Below are 22306 nucleotides of genomic sequence, written 5' to 3'. Positions count from 1 at the left end.
CATGATAGTCTTAGGTTACCCTAGGGAACCATCTTCGTTACTTCTTGTCCTGGCCTCCTGAACGCCCGTGGGACCCTCAAAAAAAGCAATTGCGCGACCAGCAAGTGGCCATCCCGCTACTTGCTCAGGCCTGTTATTGAAGTTGATTTCGTCTCGTTGAAAACCGCCATACCTTCTCACTTCCCTGTTGGCTTTCACGACCTCGAAATCTTTCTTTTGGCTCACTCTCAATATCGCCTCATTAGTGACCGCAGTCGCTCTATGTGTGTTACGGTCACGTAGCTCCGTACACACCCCAATCTGCACCTAAGGGGACAACAGCTCAAGTCGTCTGCTTCCTTCGCCAAGCACTGGGCCAGTCCTGTCCATTTTCTGTTTCGGACGACATTTAGCCCAGCCGCTGCTATTACAAGGTTGCGTCTGTGTGCATTTCTGCGAGCTTTTGTTTTGCTCGCTCAATGACAAAGTCATTGTCCGCCCTGGAAAGTGAAGTATCCGTACCGATTCTTCACTGTCTCGTTTCACCGTCTCCACACTTGCCTCTGGGCACCTAGTTAGATTTGAGTCACCGGGTGTTATCACATTTTCACTGCTTCCTACTGCGGAGGTCTCTTGCATCTCTTTGCCATCTTTTTCTCATGACTCAGGTTTGACACGGGGCACGGACACCATTCGTTCCTCTTGTTCTTTTGTGGCCGCTTCAAAGTAGGTGAGGCTCTCTCTAGCTGCTGCCACCGTACGTTCCGCGCATTCCACGCGCATTGTTCGCACGCTCGTTCCGTCACGCCGGCAGACGGCGTTCCATCGTCCCTACCATTTCCGTTCCTGATGTCGGCCCTGCTCAGTTTTTCGTCGACTTTTCGAAGTCTTTCTTGTACTGCCTTCGGTGCGTCTCGCTCCATGTTGAGCTCATTTTCTAGCTTTTTGATGCATTTCAGAAACTCACCTTCGACACCCTTAATTATCGTTAGCACCTACATTACAGTTTCTGTCGAGCTACTCGATTTCCTTTCCAGTCTCATCCTTCCCCTTGTCTACCTTGAGGGGTCTCCCGCACGCGCAGGCTGCGCGCCTGCGAAGCTTTCTTGAAAAGTTTGGTGACCGTGGAATGAAGGCCAACTCTAGGATTACATCTAGAGCTGACTTCGGGCATTGTAGACAGCAGGAAGTTTGCGGTGTTACCAAAATTGAATGTCAAACATGCCTAATTCCTGACGCGTATCGGTGGTAGCGGGAGCGGCCTTTCGTCGGGGCGTTCCTTCACAGACCGTAATGCTACTAATTTCTGAGGGCTCACGCGCTTCACGTTGCTCAAGACAGACAGATAAGCTCTAAATCAGTTGATAACGAAGACAAGAAGTGACGGGGGGGGTATATACATCTTTAAATATACATCTTTAAACATCTTTAAATATTAAAAGCGCTAAACATCGGTAAGGGTTTAGGATGGTAGGACTGATTCAGATAAAGTTGATAAGTAGTACTGATAAGGGTTTCGCGAATTGGATCACGTCCGATAAAGTTGATAAGGACCGATAAGGGCTTGTAAGGGTAGGATCGTGTCTGACGGGGTTGATAAAGACAGATAGGAGGGAGAAAACTAGGATTGAGTGAGATAAGGTTGATAACAAGCGATAAAGGCTAATAAGAGTCGGGTCTAGTCCAATCCAGTAAGGTTGACCACAAAATATAAGGGACTATAACGGTTTACAGTGGTCGAATAAAGTTTGATGGCATGGCTAATAACACCTGTATACGTGGAGATGAGGAAGTGCGCAATACTTCTGCATAATTAGACAACTTGCAGAGGAGTTTCTGCGTGAATTTATGCTTCCTCCATGGTGATACTTGACTACTATCTCCATCTGTGGAGTATTCACCAACTTACGAGCGCCGCGGACTATCCTGGAGAAAGTTGCTACATTGCTGCAAATTGCTACTTTAGGAGACTGCCTGGTGGCAGAAAGAACGGGTTTGCTCTCTGCTACTTTCTGGCTACTTTTGACTTTCAGTTTGGCTATTTCCTAGCGATCGTTCATTATTTATTTCAAGCGAGGTAATCGGCAGGCATAAAGTTTAGCCATTCTTTTCCACCTTTGCTATCGTGGTAGTTGCAGAACATATGTGAAATAATATGCACATGAAGTCATTTTCTCCGCTATAGGATCGCACTTGAGAAACCATCGTGTGGGGGCCCTGAATGTTTTAACAACATTTATTTAGAGGACTTATCTATTATCGCTAGACTTCGTAAATATGAAGTCAAAGGAACTGCACGGAGAGGCAGCGAATCTGGAAGGCTTTGTGAGGAAGAAAATTGGGATCGTCTGTGCCTGACGATCAGGACTCTGCGAGTTTCCAGTTCTTGAGGCTCATGACGATGCAGCTTAAACAGCGCCTTCCCAACGTCTCGACAGCGTTTCGGCGGCTGAAGGGCATGGATAATCAAGCAACTGGAAGCGCGAATAGCCATTAAAATAAAACGAAGCTTAATGTGATTTTTTATGTTCGTTAATCGGGCTGGAATATAAATTTACAGGCAGTTATCAGTTTGGCCTTACATGATGCCTTAGTTTCTGGCACGCAGCGGCCACCTAGAAAAGCAGTTGCGGTGATTGTCAATTTCTGTCCCTGGCGTCAGGTGCGCTCAAAATTTTTACACTTCCTCTTTCAAACACCAACCAAGCTTAATTCGCATGGCCCCGAAGGCGAAGCTGAAATGCGTTTCCAAGCCAATGAGCAGTGACATTGAATATGGTTGTGCGATCGAAGTGCGACTACATCTCGCTAGGCAAAACACTAGTTGATGATAATTATGCATCCAATACGTCTTCGATGGGAACATTAAAAAAAAGTAGCAGTTTCACCGGAAAGGCGAAGCATAGATTGCGATAGGTAATTAGTAGACAGCTAGCTATGGGAAGTAGGGACCACACTTTTATCGGCAGTACAAACATGTAAACGTTGGCATACTAACTAAAGTAACAAGCCTAGTGCCACGCGCGCACAAGCAAACGTGAACACATCTCACTCAATGAGCACGGAAGCTCACTGTGAAACTGATGGAGTGAGGAAGCGCGGCAGGAGCAGCGAGCGAATTGACCTTCGTGCTGCGTCTCGAATCAACGCTTAGTTCGCGTTGATGCGAGATAAGTGCTGAAAGGGGCGTTTAGGCGCATGTGGTCGTACCCGAACTGGGTTTCGCATCGTTGTAGACGCCGGATTCCCCAGCGTGAATGCGTCGTCGGGGTTATTGTGGCATGCAGCACGCCGGACGCAGAAGTGTGAATATGGCGCGATAACGAAGAGTCTGCAGTCACGCCTTGCTTGCTTTGCGAAGACGTTATGCGATCGCTCAGGCGAAGTTTAGAGCGAAGCACGCACCATGTGTTAAACCCTTATATATATATATATATATATATATATATATATATATATATATATATATATATATATTGCTACAGTACAGTATTTGCGATGACAAAGAGGCGAGCAGGGTGAACATGACGACGACGATTAGAGGCTAGCGCGGGCTGTTGCCTCTTGGCCAAGTTTATTTATTTATTTTATTTATTGATTTCTTTCTGTACATCAACAGAAATCGAAACAAAAGCAGAAGGCTATACAGCCTGACAGAGGCTTTTGCTCCGAGATACAGTTCAGCAAGCAGGCATAAGCAGACAAAAGATAATCATTGAACAATCTAAATTGTCTCTAGTTATAAAAAAAAAAAGAAAAATATAACAGAGTAAAGTGCGGCGTATTGCCTTGTAAATATACTTGTATATAACTTTTCGTTGGCGTCTTCCTACGTAGCATATCTGGTCGAGGTGGACGTTCCCTGTACCTCGTCACGGAGCTTCGCAGTGGACGGTACGTAGAGCCTTCCTTCATGGCTCCCGGTGACGAAAACTCGACTGCGCCGGCTCCGACACCTGCTGCCACTTCGACGACCTGCATCACTCTCCCCGCTCCCCGTGAACCTGGCGTATTCTCGGGCAAAGATGGGGAAGACGTCAAGGACTGGATCAGTCTGTACGAACATGTCAGCCGCAATAATCGGTGGGGCCCTACTATCATGCTCGCCAACGTAGTCTCTTACCGTGGTGGCACAACTCGAGTTTGGTTTCGGACGAACGAAGATGAGCTCACCAGTCGGGATTCGCTTACGCAAACGCTCCGAGACTTGTTTGGTAACCCCTACGGTCACCAGCTTGCAGTGCAGAAGGCGCTTTCTGGCCGTGTGCAGACGTCAACAGAGCCCTACGTCACGTACATTCAGGACGTCTTGGCTCTGTGCCGCAATGTTGACCCACATATGACTGAGTCAGATGAGGCTTTCCGACATCCTCAAAGGCATTGCCGATGACGCTTTCAACTTGCCCGTTTTCAACACCGTGGGGATGGTGGATGCAGGTATAGAAGAGTGTCGCCGCCTGGAACTCGTTAAAAGCCGACGTATCAACCAGCAGTTTGCCCGTCTGCCGAACACCCCAGCGACATCTTCTTGTGCCGACGCTCCTGGTCCCAGCTACACTGGCGATGTTACGAGAATCGTCCGGCGTCAGATCGAGGCCTTCTATCCGGCTGCCTTCGACTCCAGCCCCTCCGACGCACATGCAGTCATGGTTTCCCTGATCCAAGCAGTTGTCCATCAGGAGTTCGCAAACATGGGTCTTCACACCATCTGCTCGGCCCCACGCCCTGATACCCACCCGGCTTCTCCGATTCCGCACCGTCCGGCATCTTCTTACCCACCACGTTTCCGCAACCCGTCTGAATGGCGGACTGCCTACGACATGCCCATTTGTTTTCACTGCCATCGAACCGGCACATTTCTCGGCACTGTCGCAGTCGCTGGAGTTCCCCGAACCGGTCTGCTTATACTGGCAACTCTCGCGGCCCAGGTGGCCCATCTCGTCCCTATGTCGGTCACTCCGATAATGCCGCCACAGATTCTCCTGCGCCGTTCCGCCCCTATTCTACCTCGCCTTCGCCCCAACGACGACAATCTCGCTCTACACAGCCCCGTCGCTCCTATTCGCCGACTCCCTTCGGACGCCGCTCCCAGCCGGAAAACTAGACGATGCAGCGCCTCGAGGTGACGCTGCATTGCTCCCTACGCCGCCAAATCCTCCACTGACGTTGCCCACTCATCTGAACCTTCTTGACGTGCAAGTCGACGCTGTTTCTGTATCTGCTCTCACAGAGATTGGCGCGCATTTGTTGGTGATGAGCGCTGACCTTCGTAACCGGCTGAGGAAAATAATCACGCCTGCCGCGACGCCTGTTTTCCGTGTCACCGATGGCTGAACAGCCCCTGTAATTAGTATGTATGCCGCCCGCGTCTTCTTCGATGATCATTCCACTATCGTGCTATTCACAGTCATCGCCCACTGTTCCCACGACATCATGCTCGGCTTAGACTTCCTCTCCGCACAATCCTGCTCTCATCGATTGTTCCACCAGTACCCTCCGCCTTGACCTGCCTGTTCTGCATCCCGCTGAACCACACCCCAGTCACCTCAGTTCCGTCGACTTCATTCACTTGCCATCTTCGGCACTGACATACGTTGACTTCGTGTCATCCCCACCAGCCCCCGACGGTCACTACATCGCGGCTCCTATGCTAGACGTCTTCCTTACACACGGGATCACAGTGCCTCATACAGTTTGATCTATTACGGCGAATTGCGTCTGTCTGCCAGTGGTCAATATCGGCTTCATGACACAAGTGCTGCCACGTGGGATGTCTCTGGCCCAGCTCTACTCAGTCGAGGATCACTCACTAGCATCCATTGCAGTAGACGACACTTCATCCGATGCTCCTCTATCATCGCAGTCGGCAACTTGTCCCATCGCCGACTTAGAGAAAATGATTGCACCCGACATGCCGCCCAAGCACGCTCGTGAGCTCTACCGCGTTCTCTTTCGCTACCACGATATTTTTGACTTTAACGATCGTCCTTAGGCCCAAACTACAGCTGTTAAACATCGCAATAATACCGGCGATGCCCCTCCTATTCATCGCCGCCCGTACCGAGTATCACCGGCTAAGCGTCAAGTTGTTCACGCCGAAGCTCACAAAATGCTTGCCAAGAACATTATTGAGCCGTCATGTAGTCCATGGGCGTCACCTATTGTACTGGCAAAAACGAAGGATGGATCGTGGCTCTTTTGCGTGAATTATCGGCACCTTAACAGGGTTACCAACAGGACGTGTATCCCCTACCTCGGATTGATGACGCCCTTGACTGCGTCCAGGGTGCTCGCTATTTCTACTCTATTGACGTGCGCTCCGGCTACTGGCAGATTGCGTGGACGACCTCGACCACGAGAAGACTCCCTTTGTAACACCCAACGGTCTTTATCAATTCAAAGTGATGTCGTTCTGTCTGTGCAACGCTCCTGTCCCTCTTGAACGCCTGATGGACTCCCTTCTTCACGGATTCAAATGGTCTACGTGCCTGTGCTATTTTAACGATGTTATAGTATTCTCCTCAACGTTCGCTACGCACCTCCAGCGCCTCTCAGCAGTCGTGGACGTTATTCGTCGAGTCGGTCTGCAACTCAACGCATCGAACTGCCATTTTGGCCGTCGCCAGATTACCGTCTTTGGACATCTCGTTGACGCTAACGGAGTACAACCAGACCCAGGCAAGATCCATGTTGTTACGCACTTCCCTGTTCCAAAGTGCGTGAAGGATGTGCTCAGCTTCATCGGCTTTTGCTCGTACTTCCGCCGTTTCGTGAAAAATTTCGCGGCCATAGCACGACCACTAACCGAGCTTTTGAAAAAAGACGCCCCTTTCCAGGGGAGCGATAACAAGGCCTCTGCAATCTCGCTTCTAATCGACCTTCTCACAATGCCTCCTGTTCTGGCCCATTTCGATCCTTCTACGTCTACCGAAGTCCGTACTGATGCCAGCGCTCATGGAATTGGCGCATTACTGGTACAACGCCAGCGTGGCCACGAGCTTGTTATCGCTTACGCCAGCAGGCTCCTTTCGCCCGCGGAGCGCAACTATTCCAGCACTGAGCATGAGTGTCTGGCCCTAGTTTGGGCGGTTGCGAAGTTCCGCCCATACTTATATGGCCGACCCTTTTCATTTTCCAAATGCCATCACGCGCTTTGCTGGTTACGCTCACTGAAAGATCCTACAGGAAGACTTGGTCGCTGGGCCTTACGCCTCCAAGAATATTCGTACTCTGTCACCTACAAATCTGGCCGACTACACAATGACGCTGACTGGCTGTCTCGCTAACCGGTAGACCAGCCTGACGACGCCGACAGTAGTACCGCCAACGGCATTTTCTCTGTGTGTGCCTTCGCTCACATAGCCGATGAGCAGTACCAAGATCTATCACTGCGAGTACTTATCGAGCGTCTGCGCTCTACACCTACCGACGCATCCGTTCACCGATATGTCCTCCAGGGCGGCATTCAGTACCAAAGGAACTTCCTCCCTGACAGCTCTGATCTTTTTCTTGTCGTGCCAAAACATCTACGACAGACTATGCTCTTTGAGATGCATGACGCGCCCACTGCAGGACATCTTGGGGTAACAGGCACGTACGACTGCGTCCGCCGCCGCTTCTATTGGCCTCGTCTCGCTCGCTCCGTTCGACGCTATTTGTTGGCTGCCTGTGATCCCTGCCAGCGTCGGAAAACACCTCAGGTGCTACCTCCCGGTCATCTACAGCCGATCACCATTCTTGTGGAACCGTTCTTTTCTGTTGGATTAGACCTCCTCGGTCCCTTTCCCACGTCATTATCTTGGAACAAATGGGTAGCCGTCGCAACTGATTGCGCTACCCGATATGCTATCACGTGAGCTCTTCCTACCAGTTGCGGCAATAACATCGCGGACTTTCTCTTGCGTGACATTATCTTACTTCGTGGCACCCCGCGACAGCTGCTTACTGACCGTGGTCGTAACTTCCTTTCGAAAGTTATCGCCGACATTGTGCGTTCCTGCTCCATTCAACACAAGCTGACTACCTCATCCCATCCTCAAACCAATGACGTGACAGAGCGGTTAAACCTACTCTTAGCGATATGCTGTCCAATTACGTTTCCAAGGACCACCACGACTGGGACATTGGCCTTCCTTACGTAACATTTGCGTACAATTCTTCCCGGCACGACACCGCCGGATTTTCCCCATTGTATCTATTTTACGGGCGCGAACCGACCATGCCCCTAGACACCGCACTTCCTCCTGCTGCGATCTTAACAAACGAGTATGCGGGCGACGCCATCGCCCTCGCCAACCATGCATGCCAACTTGCCCGTACTCGACTGACGGCTCCGCAATCCACTCAACAGCGTCAGTATGACGCACGCCAGCATGACGTACAGTTTGCGCCTGGTGCGCTCAAGCTCCTGTGGTCGCCCTCTCGTCGCGTCGGACTTTCAGAGAAGGTCCTTTCGCGATACACAGGGCCCTACCGCGTGCTGCGCCAGGTGACGCCTGTGACGTACAAAATTGCTCCTGTGCGTTCGACCTCGTCCTCTGCTCTGGCATCTAGTGATGTGGTGCACGTCAGTAGGCTCAAGGCCCACTACACTGCTTCCGCGTCCGGAGATTAGTCGCTCCGGGACGGCGCTCTTGCCGCCGGGGGTAGGGCTACGGAACAGTATTTGCGATGACGACGATGCGAGCAGGGTGAAGACGACGACGACGATTAGAGGCTTGCGCGGGAAGTTGCCTCTTGGCCAAGGGCGGCGCATTGCGTTGTAAATATACTTGTACATAGCATTTCGTTGGCGTCTTCCTACGTAACAATATATATATATATATATATATATATATATATATATATATATATATATATATATATATATATATATCACAACAACACCAACATGAAACTGGGACTAAACATCCGCGCTAAACGTAGCATCCTTCCTCAATGTATAAAAACTGTGCAGAGGCTTCAACTGGCCGGGTATTACTTGTGCCTCAGGCGCTAGTGTGTAGTGTTCACAAAGGAGAAATAGCGTAGCTCTGATGTTTCAGGACAAGATCATCTGAAACGGGACTCCTACGTAATTTGGCAGTATCCCAATATGGGACATTTTCGTAGATTTGTTACATAGCGGTTACATAGCTGCCACGTAGGTCGGTAACCAAAGGTCTTGACGCTGAATGGCTGCCGAGGGAAGGGAAGCACAGCCGCTAACAGCCGGTAAATACACATGGTTTGCATCGACGTTATTCTCGCCTATCTTTTGGGGTATTAGCACGTGGAGAAGCTGCGCGAAGAAAAAACATGACACCACAACAGCGCGACCAGGGCGTCTTGTGGCGATGGACAAAACGATAACAATGAGTCGCTGATAAAAGGTCACCGTTAAAAAGCAAGGCATGTGCCGGGGTGATGTAGTTACGTCATCATGGTCGCCATGTTTGGCTACTAGCATGGTGAAAAATGGCATCTCTCCCGTCTCGTGAAAGCTATCTATAGGTTGTATTATGAAATAAGGACATCTGAAAGCATACCACGCTGCCAGCTGACACAAGACAGGGACAACTGAAGATCGCCGGGAGATCTTGAAGTAGTACGAGCAAATGGGCTCATACCACGATTTATCGCTGTGATTCCATATCAACAACGTGACAATTTCAACCTTGTCCGCTTATAATGATATGTCCTGTGCAGTTTAGAGAGTGGTGATGTAATTTCATCCGCCAGAGTTAAGGATGACGTAAGTTTCATGCATATGTAGTTTTTAATTTACTAATTCTTGGCAATTCTTTCTAAAAAGGGTTATAAGCTCTAAAATAAAATTTGACTAGCAGCAGTCAGTAGAGATGAGCTGCCTCTCTCCAACACCGTTCATTTCACAGATTGCATAAAACCATAAAATGATTTTGCCTCGTATGTGTATATGAAAAGAGAACATGAAAGTACGCCCCAAGCTGAAGCTTCGTCTAAATTCTTGCACATACGTTTAGTATAATACAGTGCTTCTCACGACTCTCGCCAATCTGCAGCATGGACGAATGCGAGTTTTCATGCGACCGGATCACCATCATGGTCAACGGCCAAGCGACGTGTCTGGGCACACTGCAGCGCCTGCGAGAAAAGTTCGGCCAGGGCTACCGACTCGAGTTCCTGCTCAAGCACACGGAAGCGGCAGACGCGCCCAAGCTCAAGGAAGCTGTGGCAGAAGTCTTCCCCAAAGTCCAGCTCAAGGACGACAACAAGGTATCCTGGTTTAAACGCTATTACGGTTGTTTTAGAACTCCATACAATTTGCGCTGTGTCATGTATCCGTATATCGTTGTGTGTATTTCCGCTCTTTTAATGCGTTAACGTTCTTAACAGTAATTCACATACTTAAGTACTTTTCGTATTCTTATCTATCTATCTATCTATCTATCTATCTATCTATCTATCTATCTATCTATCTATCTATCTATCTATCTATCTATCTATCTATCTATCTATCTATCTATCTATCTATCTATCTCTCTATCTATCTATCTATCTATCTATCTATCTATCTATCTATCTATCTATCTATCTATCTATCTAATCTATCTAACCAACCGACCGATCGACCGACTTTCCTGGCTACCTGAGACATTGGGTAGTCGGTTGTTGAATGGACAGTGCTTTGGGCAGCTATGCTGATGGAATGGCATTCGAAAGCAACCGTCGGACAAACTTGCGTCACTGAGTGCGCTGTAATGTGCACATGCCATTCTTCAACGAACCTCTTTCACGCCAACATGGGCCCCTGTAGATGCGGGACTTGGCATGTGCCCACGTTGAATGAAGTTTTCTGCTGCAAACTTGGAGCGCTGGGCATATGCCTGTAGGTATGTGCCGCTCCTGGTCTACCCAGTGGCATGGATAGCGTGTAAACAGCAGCAGAGATAGATAGATAGATAGATAGATAGATAGATAGATAGATAGATAGATAGATAGATAGATAGATAGATAGATAGATAGATAGATAGATAGATAGATAGATAGATAGATAGATAGATAGATAGATAGATAGATAGATAGATTGTTAGGGCACTGAAATTGTGTGAACACCATAACAGTGCCAATGAAAAACTAAATACATCGTCATTCTTTTTCAAAGGATGGGTGCTCCGCCAATTATCGTTTTTTGATCTTTCGCACGAAACAGATATGCTTAGCTGGTGGCTATGCCACTCAGACGTTAGTGCAGAGAAGCTTCAATGCCTTTTGTTACAAAGGAGGGGGTCGGGGCTAAAAACTGAAAGGCCTGATAGATGTGTCTGCTCTGCTTCACAATTTAGGACCATAGATCACAACATAAGTTACATGGTAAGATAAATGACAAAAATAAAATTCACAAGCGAACTGCAAGTGGTAATTAGGAAAAGCTTACAAACGGAACGTTTCTGAACAAATATACTTACGTTGCTCGTTTAGTTTACAGATGAAGGCTGGCAGAGATGATACATATTGAAGTTTTTATTTACCTCATAAATACACTGACGCATGTAAGCGGTGGGCGTTAGAAAAGAAAAGCTACATAACGGTAGCTTGAGTAGTCCCACCTCCCCGTGAACAGGCAGCAACGTGTCAACATATTCGTCCTACATATTCGTCGGATAGTTGTGGCAGGCTTCTGTTTGAGTTCTTATAAATTGTTTTTTTCCTGATTTTCTTTTTTCCTCTGAAGTGGTTACTCAAGGCAAGTTTTTTTTTTTCCTTTGGCGCCACCCATGAGAGTATTTAGGCCTCTCTGACTTCCGCTTGACGTTTTTTGTTGCTGAGCTGCTCACCGTACCGGCTGCATACTTGCTTGTAAGCATCCTTGTTCTTTTCTTCCACTGTGAATCAATGTTTTTCCTGTACAAATACTTGAACACCCTCCCAACCCATTTACTTTCTTCCGTATTCCTCAGTCGCTCTTCATAATTTATTTATTGTTGGACGCGTATGAACTAGCGCCCCAAGCGGCCGCGGCACGAAGCTAGTGCGTTTTCAATAAAACGAGCGGGTTTTGGGGAATAATTAATGCTGCAGGTTGACTACTGGAAAAGGCAAGTGACAGACATGTTCTAGGCGACAATCCACACGAGACAAATGCCGCGATCAAGCTGTGGAAAGCAAGAATTTTGTTCCCAGAGTGGTTATATTCAGCAATAGAAGGCTACGGAAACGACGATAATTTGTACTCGATTTTTTAGACAAGAACGGCAGCTGTGATAAAAGCACGGCTGCTTCTGTAATAGCCACTACAGCGTATGTTGTGCGGAAACTCAGTTTCCGATTAGTGTCTATCTCGACTCTCTACACTGGGCGTAACATGGTTCCCACAGGAGATTTTTGAAACACAGTCGTGCAAATTCACTTGGTATCTATAGAAACCAGAACCTCTCATTGAGGTACTGTTTGAAGCCGTGGTTGAGTCGTTTATTCGCCGGCACCTGTCATTCCGCTTTATGCTAGCAGCGTTTCGATGTCGTGCTGCCCGACGTTTTAGCGGTACGTACGTCTGAGCTCGATAGTCTCCCACCAGATGGCCGAAACACCAGACTGACATTCGGGTTTGGTTCTTCCAGGAGTGCGCATGAAATATTATTTTTAAAACGTGACAATGGGTCGCTCGTTTGCTAAGTCACCGCTTTTATTATGATACTTTATACCTTGAACAACATGATAACAAGCATGCGCATGTCCTTGTATTAGGTTAAGAAAAATTACCCTCCTTTGTAGCATGGACATACTCAGGAATTCTGGACTTTGTGCCCTCACCGATCCATGGAATTTCACGGCAATGCACATGTGTAACTGAATGGGCGAAATTTTGGGAAATTCTATTTAAATATATCGGCCGAGCATCAACAAGCTTCAATGACTGAGCCGAGAGGCTAAACCCCTCTAGCAACATATGCATTTATGGCCCTCAGTCGGAACATTGGTGGTGCGTTAAAGCAGTGTTTCGGTCAGAAATGGGTGGTTGTTTCGCACGACAGGAGCAAATGGCTTTGCATCCTGCGCGTGCACACGCGTACATCGTACACATGCACGTGCACGCCTTGAACGTGCATGCACGAGCACTTTTATTTGCGTGAGCGCGCATGTTTGTGTCTGCGTATTTGAATCTCCACGCGCACTAGTGCGTGTATACGTGTGCGAGCATACGTGCCTTTGTTTGTGCGTGCAGTTCCGTGTACGTGCGTGCGTACATTTTTGTGCGTATGTGCAGGCGTGGGCTCATGCAAATGTGTATGTGGGCGAATATGTGTTGTATCTCTCTCTCTCTCTCTGTACACGTGCCCCTGTTTGTGAGTTTGCACTAACTAGCGAGGGAGCGAGCTTTACCTGCTTATAGCTACTCTCGAGAATGAATAGGACATAGAGTTAATCTAAATCTGTAAATCTACGAGACAAGAAGTAATAACATTGTATTTGTAGTATTATCTGTTTCTGAAATGGAAATGAACGCAAAAAAAGCCCGAGCCATCAATATCGCTGCCGCAGATTTTATCACGATGGCACCGACATTATTAGCACGGCTCCCTGGGCAGCTGCCGAGCTGTTCAATTTCGTCATCTTTCTTCCCTCGGCGGAAGCGCATTGTCTTGATACCAGCGACGCGCTAAATCTGCACCAGCATTGCGTCATGCATCGCTTCGGCTACCAAGCACGCTTTCGGTGGCACACGTTCGCTGCTATATTGACACAAAAACCTTCAACTGCTTGCCTTTGAAAAACAGCGTCAATAAATATCGCAAGCCGGCAGGCCACAAGGAACATTCTCACAGAGCGACACTTTTGATGACATCACAAAAGCCTAGGCGCGATCAGGTTGGCTTTACTGGTTTGCAAGGATTGACTGACTGTTGGTTTATTATCATTGAAAGAACAACGCTTCAAGTTCTTAGCGCAGTGTATGTGTGGTTTCTCTTTTGCGTCCCTTCCTGAAGCGCTGTTATTTCTGTGAGTTTACAGACGCACTTTTTCTGCATCAGTTACACTTTCAGAGAGCGTTTAATTGCAAAATATTTGTTCGGCTAGCACTTACAGAAAAAATATTCAATCAAAAAATGTTTTGCTGTGCTAAATAAACTCGAGGGCGGGCTCCAAACTACTCACTAGCTTTAGCCGCCTAACATGAATAATTGAAGTGTTAACTAATGTAGCTTCGTTAATTACGCACATAACTTCGCAACCTACTCCGTATCTAGAGGTTACTAATCTGAACACTCGAATGATGAAATGATGGATGGATGGAAAAATTTTATAGAGGGGCATCGGTCCGTGCACTAGCACGTGGGGGGCTGCACACACATCGGGACAGAAAGGCCTAGCTTCTCCACCACGTCGCAGGCCCGTTGGACTGCCCATAGTTGGGCTTCGAAATTGGGACTGCGTAGGGCAGTCTCCCACTTGCACTACGTAGCACATTCATCGCATCGTAACTCGGGGCACCGCCAGTACCTATTGGAAAAACACACATGATGGGAATAGCGGAATCCAGCATCCATCATAATAGTGGATTAATGTGGTGGGCAGCGTGCTGGGTGGATGGTGGGCATCGGTCATGATGGGTAGATGGTGGGCGGCGGGCATGATGGGTGGATGGTGGGCAGGTCGCATGCTGGGTGGATGGCGGGTAGTTCGTATGGTGGTTGGATGGTGGGTGTGGAGGGTATATGGTGGGTGGTGGCAAGGACGGCAAATCATCTCTTAAACCGACGCGAATGGAACACTTTAGGCAGAGAAAACATTATGCCTGCTCGCGTCTGGACAGTATCGCATTTGAGTGTTGGGCTTGCACCAATAAAGCTGCATAATTTCTGAAATACTAGCTTGCGCACTGCTGTAAGCTGGCTCAGTCGTTCAGGTGAATCGAACTGACCTATAATGTTGATGTTTACCATGTATAATATCAGAGCCAAGAAACATGAAAATCAGCTTGTCCATGGAGAAAAAAAACTTGCAAGTTAGGTTAACATGTATATAGGCCTAACAGGCAATATAACACCATACTTGCAATAAGTCGTGTAACACGTTGCTTAGAAATCCATTTTTATTGCGTATCGGCATGTCTTGGCGCTTTACGCACCCTCTTGCCCTGCCGTGCTGCTTCGGTAAAGAAAGTACGCAAGTACTTGCTGTGAGCATTCACTCGATGCGCCCTGGGTGGCTGCTGACCAATTTTACTCTTTCTCTCTTTAAATTGAGGTGGATCCTGGCCCTCACTAACCTATGATCGCTACATTTTACCCTACCTATTACTTCCACATCCTGCACTATGCTGGGCTCGGCAGAAAGTATGAAGTCAATTTAATTTCTTGTTTCACCATTAGGGCTTTTCCAGGTCACCCCCCCCCCCCCCCATTTTCTGCTGCTACGTTTCCTGAAAAAAGTGTTCATTATATATTCTCAGCTTATTCCTTTCTGCAAATCCTACCAGCATCTCACCTCTAGCGTTTCTAGAATCGACACAGTAGTTGGAAATTGCTTGCTCACACGCCTGCTTTTTCCCCACTTTTGCATTGAAGTCCCTCATTCCTACTGTATCCTGCGTTTGCAGTTTTCGCATCGCTAATTCAACATCTTCATAAAACTGATCTACTTCCTCATCGTCGTGACTAGATGTTGGAGCTTCTGTTTGTACTACCTTTAATTTATACCTTTTATTCAGTTTGATTACGACTACTGCTACCCTCTCATTGATGCTGTAGAATTGATCAGACATTCATAAAAATGTAGCAGGAGCCCAAGGTCAACTTTAAGAATATTTCAGGAGAGTAGGCAGGTATACATGTAGCAATGAAATGGTTATTATCCCATTGTCCTGTCACTCTTGCTGTGATGAGCCAGTGCCACTATATTAAGTGATTGATAAACCACGTAATTACCTTTTAACATTCCACTTTGCAACTCCTTCTAGTTAAAGGTCGACAAAGTTTGCAGAAGAATGTGCCCCTGCAGGCCCAACATACATCATTATAAAATCCAATGCACACGCATAAGGCTGATGGCCAGAGAAATTATCTGGCATATTGTGCTGTGTGCATAACGTTTGCAGCAATATCATCAAACATCTTTCACAATTTTACTGTGATACACATCCCTAAACTTCAAGCAAACTTACAAAAAAAGCAACAGAATGCACAGATGCTGCACACCACCTTCACATGACCTATAATTTTTCATGCACAAACCAACCGAATTTGTCAGTCACCCTGAGCTCTTTTCCTACCTAGGCCATTGCCAAGGTCACCTAATGACATTACCTGAAATCACTCAACAAATAAAGACTTACAGTGACATTCAAGTTATTTGCTTATTTCATCACAAACAAGGATTCAATAGATGCTCAGTGCTACACCAAATTTGCTACCATATTGTGTACTACAATAAATTAATCTATAGCTTTAGCACATAGTAAAACCCACTTCTTTCTTCCTCGATGATGCGTCCTCTTCTTCTGCTTCAATTATCCTCGGAAATGGCTCCCGCATGCTTTTTATTTTGAGTCGCAGGGAGTACAGACCACCTAGGTAAAAAGCAATACACTTTTACCAGTGGCATGTATCGGAATATTTGGAACATACAAAAATGAAATGATAAAGTGCACAGCAAAGTCTAGACTAAAAGCACAACCTATATAATAACCATTGTATATCTTTGTATGATGACTTTAAGGTTCCATTGCCTGTGCTCGTTTACAGCTGTTGTACAACGCCCGGTTCTCATCATACAACAGCTACAAATAAGCACAGCCACAGGAACCTTACTAACAAGCAATTGGCTACACCCAGTGGTTAAGGACCAAGAGGCAGATGTGCATCTATTAGATAGCCGCATAATCAGTGTCTGCAGCTTTATTTGTTTAAATGTGTGCCGGTGTGATCATCACTGCGGATACAACTGCAGCTATGTATGCCCGAACATTTGGTTAAACAAGACAAAAGGGGTTAACCGAGGGGCCTGATTTTTATTTGTCATATCACAAGAAGCCAACAAACACTGCCACCAATGACAACATAGGGGAAATTAGTTGTGCTTAGTAAATGAAATAAAGAAACAATAAATTAATGGAAATGAAAGTGGATGGAAGAACAACTTGCCTCAGGTGGGGAACGATTCCACAACCTTCGCATTTCGCGTGCGATGCTCTACCAATTGAGTAACACTGACCAACATTGATACCTTCAGGTAGCATGTGTGGGTTTATTGACCGGTTGCCTTCACCCAAAAAGACCACGTTCTCATGACACCTACGGCAGAAAGGGCGTTCCACGTCCGCCGCCGTCTGTGAGTGGTGGCGCTGGCTAACACTCCCAGGGTTCTGCTAGGAAACAAATACCTAAGAAAGTGGATGGGGAAATGGCGCCATGGTAGCTTGATTGGTAGAGCATCGCACACGAAATGTGAAGGTTGACGGATCATTCCCCACCTGCGGCAAATGGTTTCTTCATCCACTTTCATTCCATTAATTTAGTGTTTCTTTATTTCATTTATTAGGCACAGCTAATTTGCCCTATGTTGTCCTTGGTGTCAGTGTTTGTTGGCTTCTTATGATACGAACCTTTGGGTAGGCATACATAGCTACAATTGAAGCCATGTTGCAATCTATGAAAGCTCATCATTCGTCATAACCTACTGGGGAGAATTTAGCAACCACCAACACTGATTGTGTTGCTATTTGAGTGCTACCTTGCCATTTTCCTCCCTATTTAACAGCGAGTACAACATTTGACACGATCTAATTAAAGTGACCCTGAAACAATTTTCAGATTTTGTACAAACATACTGAGTCGTTAGAGTAGGTCTTTTTTATCTTTGAATGACGCATCTAAGTGCTCCGCATAAAGCATGTAATTTATTATAAGGTTTTATAAATGTACGTTGCTGCCGATCGCAGCACACCGCTCGGCGGAATTTGCAGCCGCCACTAACCATTTGACGTAAATTGCCCTAATGATGCCAGTAGGGCGAGCTATCCGACTGGCTGCCCAGGGTGCTTCATCGATAATTTTTCCAACTTTATGGTGAACAAATGTTGTTTGCAATAGTTGTAATGTTAGTTAACTTGTTTCCATAAAAAGAAAGTAACAGAAAGAGAATGCACAAAGACAATTTTTCGATACACTTAAGCACCTCCACCATAAAGCAAATGTTATTTGCTTGTGTTACGTGTTCCGTGTGGACAAGAGCTCCGGGGTCAGGGTTGATCTCGATCTTTATTTTTGCAAGCACCATGGTTCGGACTTTTTACATTGTGGGCCGGCAAGAACATTCGTACGCAGTAATTATATTTGAAGGCGCAGATAGCACGGCATTGTGATGTTGGACGCTACATAAACATAAGGCATTCGTCTGATGGTATTAGCACTAAGAACAAAAAGCTTTGTGAAAAGCCTGCGTGGCAGCATGTATGCATGCTTGACAGGTCGTAAATGAGGTTTAACCTATTTCCGCATAAAATTTGTAGATTTCTGTTTGATAGCTTTTAACTGCCACTTTATTCCTCTTGATAACCGTTGGTTGGTATGTGCAGAAGTTCAGATATATCTAAACCTCTACAAAAATGAATAACTATGTTTGAGGATATGTCTATCTCGAGGCATAATGCTATGATAGCGCTATATCTCGAGGCTCCCAGAGCAAATGCTACCTGATGTTATGCCTCATGGCTTTATATACTTGATGTACCAAGTGTACAGAACGATGATTTCTGCTACAAAGGTAAGAAAATGCGCACGTTGTTTGGACCACTGCTTAAAACTGCCAGTAATTTTCCATTTATGACGTCTAGTGAGGGGCTTAAATATGATTACCCATCTTTCCAGTTCCTGTCAGTTGCTGTGCGGGAGTATAGAACTGCGTAATGGCCGTCGAAAGAAACCGAAATGAGGGGTCGAGCATGGCAGTGATAACAGCACTCTTGTTGTATCCAAGGTGCGCAGCAACTCCCAGCAATTATCGTGTATCAACGTCAAACAAATGTACCAAACTCAGTTTCCTGAGGCGCGAGTTTTAAAGGGCTCGCTTGTTTTCCTGTTCAGACTGTTTTACGGTCTTAGATCAATCGCTCCCTTGGCTTATCAGGCTGTTTATTTACCGGCAATGAATCGCTAGATTTCGTGTTCAGAGTGTTTGATCGCCGGATGTGGATAGCTTGCTTTCCTTTTGAAACTGTTTGATGGCCTGCGATGAATCGCTTGTTTTCCTATTCAGGTTGTTTGATGGCCTGAGACAAATTCTTTGCTTTCCTGTTTAGGCTGTCTGATGGCGTGAGATGAATCACCTGATATCCTATCCAGACTATTTCATGGCCTCAGGTGAATCGTTTGCTTGCCAACTCAAACTGTTTGATAGCGCAATGGCCGCGGATAACTTGCTGTAGGCTTGAAGCGAAAGATATGAGCGTAGATGTTCTCCACATCCGTTTCTGTGCCAAGCCGTCGGACCGCGTTAGACAGTCTCCTTGGTTTCTTGGAGCAGATACTGGAATGGGTTGTAGAATCACGTGTAATGGGTTCGCATATACAAAGACGAGGAAGACAAAAGCAGAAAATAAGTCATAATTAGCGCTCAGTGTTGAAACCAGCATGTTTACGTTTTCACTTCTCCCTTATGCTAACAGATTTGAATAGGTGAAATTTTTAGAAGCGCTTTCTTTTTTGCGCGCTCCGTAGCTTTCTGCAAATTGTCACAGAAAGCTGCCCGCGAATAAGAAATCGCGTGCGCGCGGTTACGTGTAGTTTTTTGTGTGTAGTGGGCATGTGTACCTTGCTGAAAACGCAGTAGTTTAACATTTCTAGCGATTAGGTGCAACTGCCCGATTGACGCCTTGACAACTTGAACAGCAGGTAATGAGTATGGTGCCTGATTTTAATTACTTCATTGACAGGGACCGATTAAACAACGTCAACTTGTGGGTTTTCATCTAAATTTTGAAGAACATTCACTTGGTAGTATTCGTGTAGAATAATCGTCTTTATCTTTTTTTTTAACATTGTGCTGCATAACACCGACACCATCTATGGGATCACGTAGGTGTCTCACGAAATTATCGCACATCGGGGTTAAGAGCATATGGTTTTTCTCACGATGGTAATGGTAACATTTGTTTCACTTTTGTGCGTGGTGCCTGCACGTGGTATGTGAACGCCTGTTTCTTTTTCTTTTTTTTTTTTTGCCGTCCAGAATCTGCTCGGCTACCACCTGATGGGGCGAATACCCTCGAGCGAGCTGTTCACCAAGGTGGGGCAACTCCAGGAAAATTTCCCCCTTGAACACGTCCTGGTCGGGCAGAACACCCTCGAAGACATTTTCTTGAACTTTGCCAGATTGCAGGGATCTCCCTCTCTTCCTGGCGGTTTCGCTTAACTAGATGTTGGTAAGACAGTGTTGAGCAGCAGGGCCACGTCCAGCTTTTAGACGCAAAGAGAAAAACAAATTTGGGATGCGTTAGTGTATTACCTTTCCGCAATAACAGACTGGTCATGCTTACCACAAGAAGATGCAGCAAGAACGAAGCAAGGACGAAAGTCAGGTGGTGACGCCGCTTTGATACTCTCGCACTAGCACGCCGTGACGTCACAGATTTGTCTGTTGCGGATGTCCGTTGCGGCCTAGTAAAACTTGCATCGGTCAGAATGCACTGCGTCATATTCTGAAGATGGCGAACAGTTGCAAGAGCGTGTACAAGATTAAAGAGCGCGTAAAAAGTTTCAAGAACGTACACTGAACCACGATGGCCGAAATGGGAAAAAAGGATTATTCGCAATCCGCGATTTCACGCTGACGTATCGGCCCTCAGGTTCTGGCTCAAAATTCAAAAATAAAAGTTTAGCGGTTATTTTTTCTTTTCATTATCGGCGAAATATACCCAAATGAGCGATACTAGGGTTATTCGAAAATGCTTTATCAATCGTAACTGGCCCACAGTTTGCCTTTACTGACCCTTTATGGTTGTCGCCATTACATGAGCCACATCTAGTGCGAAATCAACATGCTGCACTGAATTTGGTGGTACAGATTGGTGACAGGATATACGAGGACTAGTTATATGTTGTCTAAGGTGTTGCAACGTGCCTCAGGCGAAGAGCTTTGTTGCTTGCTACTGGAGGCCTGCTGCAATCTGGGTCATTTTCGTACAATAAAAACATTTATATTCTGCAGAAAACACTAGGGACGGGTCAAGTTTCCTCCACTTGCCGTTGACTCTTAAATATTGAAAAACTTCTCGCAAGTATATCGTAAAAGCAACAAGTTACATGTGATTCATTGCAGTTAGGTTAATTTTTGTCAAAAGGAACCCTGAAACGGTTTTTGCCCTACTGAATACAGCCTAGATACAGGGAGTGTCACTCAAAGAATGATTTCGAACAAGAAAACAATGTTAGCGTGAACTATTAAAAGAGTTGCAAGTGAATAAACATTACTGCTTTCTCCAACCTCTGGAACCTCAACTTTCATTTTGTATGGTCATGGCTACGTCACGCCTCTTCGTGCAAAAGGTCGTGAGGTGACGTGAGTGTTTTTTACTTCCGACGTATTTGAACCGAGTGTGTTCCGACGTCTCTTTCAGGCACAGTGTTTCTTGTTACTGTGGTTTGGCAACATCGTATGAACGACCCGCTCCGATCTCGGATACCACGTTGCGGTTATAGTGACCTCAAATTAAAGTTTACGCTTAGAGCTCGCATTTTTAACAGCTTGCAATCACTACAGTTTACGGCGTGTGCCATCAGTCAAGAGGGTTCACGTTGGGTGACCTTGCCGGCCACATGACAGGTGAGTTCTTCCCTATCCTTTGCCCTGGAAAGGTTGCGACATTGCGTCAATCTGGGCTAGTGGCATGTTGCAGCAGAAGTATTCAACCGGCCCTTTGAGGAACTCAGTTACGTAGCTCTTGCCGGTCAGAGTGTTGTTAAAAAATATTTGGCCAATGATTGTGCTGTGATATATTCCGCACCAATCTTCAAAGACCACTGATATTGGTGGTGGGTGAGCCAGTGGGGATTTTACTCACTCCAATAGTGTGCGTTGTAGATATTTTCTTGGCACTTTCGGGAATAGTTCGCCTCGTCAGTCCAGACTACCTTGGTGAGAAAGTAAGAACCCTGCTCCTCCCGAATCGAAATCCAATTCGCAAAGTCGAATCTCTTTTGGAGGTACTTGGCCTCCAGGGATCGATGCAACCGCAGATGATAGGGGTGCAGTGGAGCTGTTTTCAAAATCCTCCAGGCAGTTGGGTTGGACACACCAAGCTGTGCACTCACACTACGCGTGCTAGCGTTCGGATTAGCCGCCATTCAAGACAAAACGTTAAAGAGAA

At 46.5% G+C, this 22306-nt stretch overlaps 1 protein-coding gene across 1 annotated transcript in view; it reads left to right on the top strand.

Annotated features, from left to right (window-relative positions):
* Window positions 1-20435, top strand: part of LOC126517825 (FGGY carbohydrate kinase domain-containing protein-like) — a 454311-nt gene extending 433876 nt beyond the window's left edge. Inside the window, exon 12 of the mRNA XM_072285467.1 lies at window positions 20170-20435. Within this exon, the coding sequence (XP_072141568.1) occupies window positions 20170-20258 (89 nt within the window). The 3' untranslated portion in view covers window positions 20259-20435. The remainder of the gene's footprint in view (window positions 1-20169) is intronic.
* Window positions 20436-22306: the final 1871 nt, after the last annotated feature.

Source organism: Dermacentor andersoni, chromosome 11, assembly GCF_023375885.2.
Source record: "Dermacentor andersoni chromosome 11, qqDerAnde1_hic_scaffold, whole genome shotgun sequence".
In the NCBI taxonomy this organism is placed as follows: Eukaryota; Metazoa; Arthropoda; class Arachnida; order Ixodida; family Ixodidae; genus Dermacentor; species Dermacentor andersoni.
Note: the sequence above shows the minus strand (reverse complement) of the source record. Positions and strands in the feature narration are given on the sequence as shown.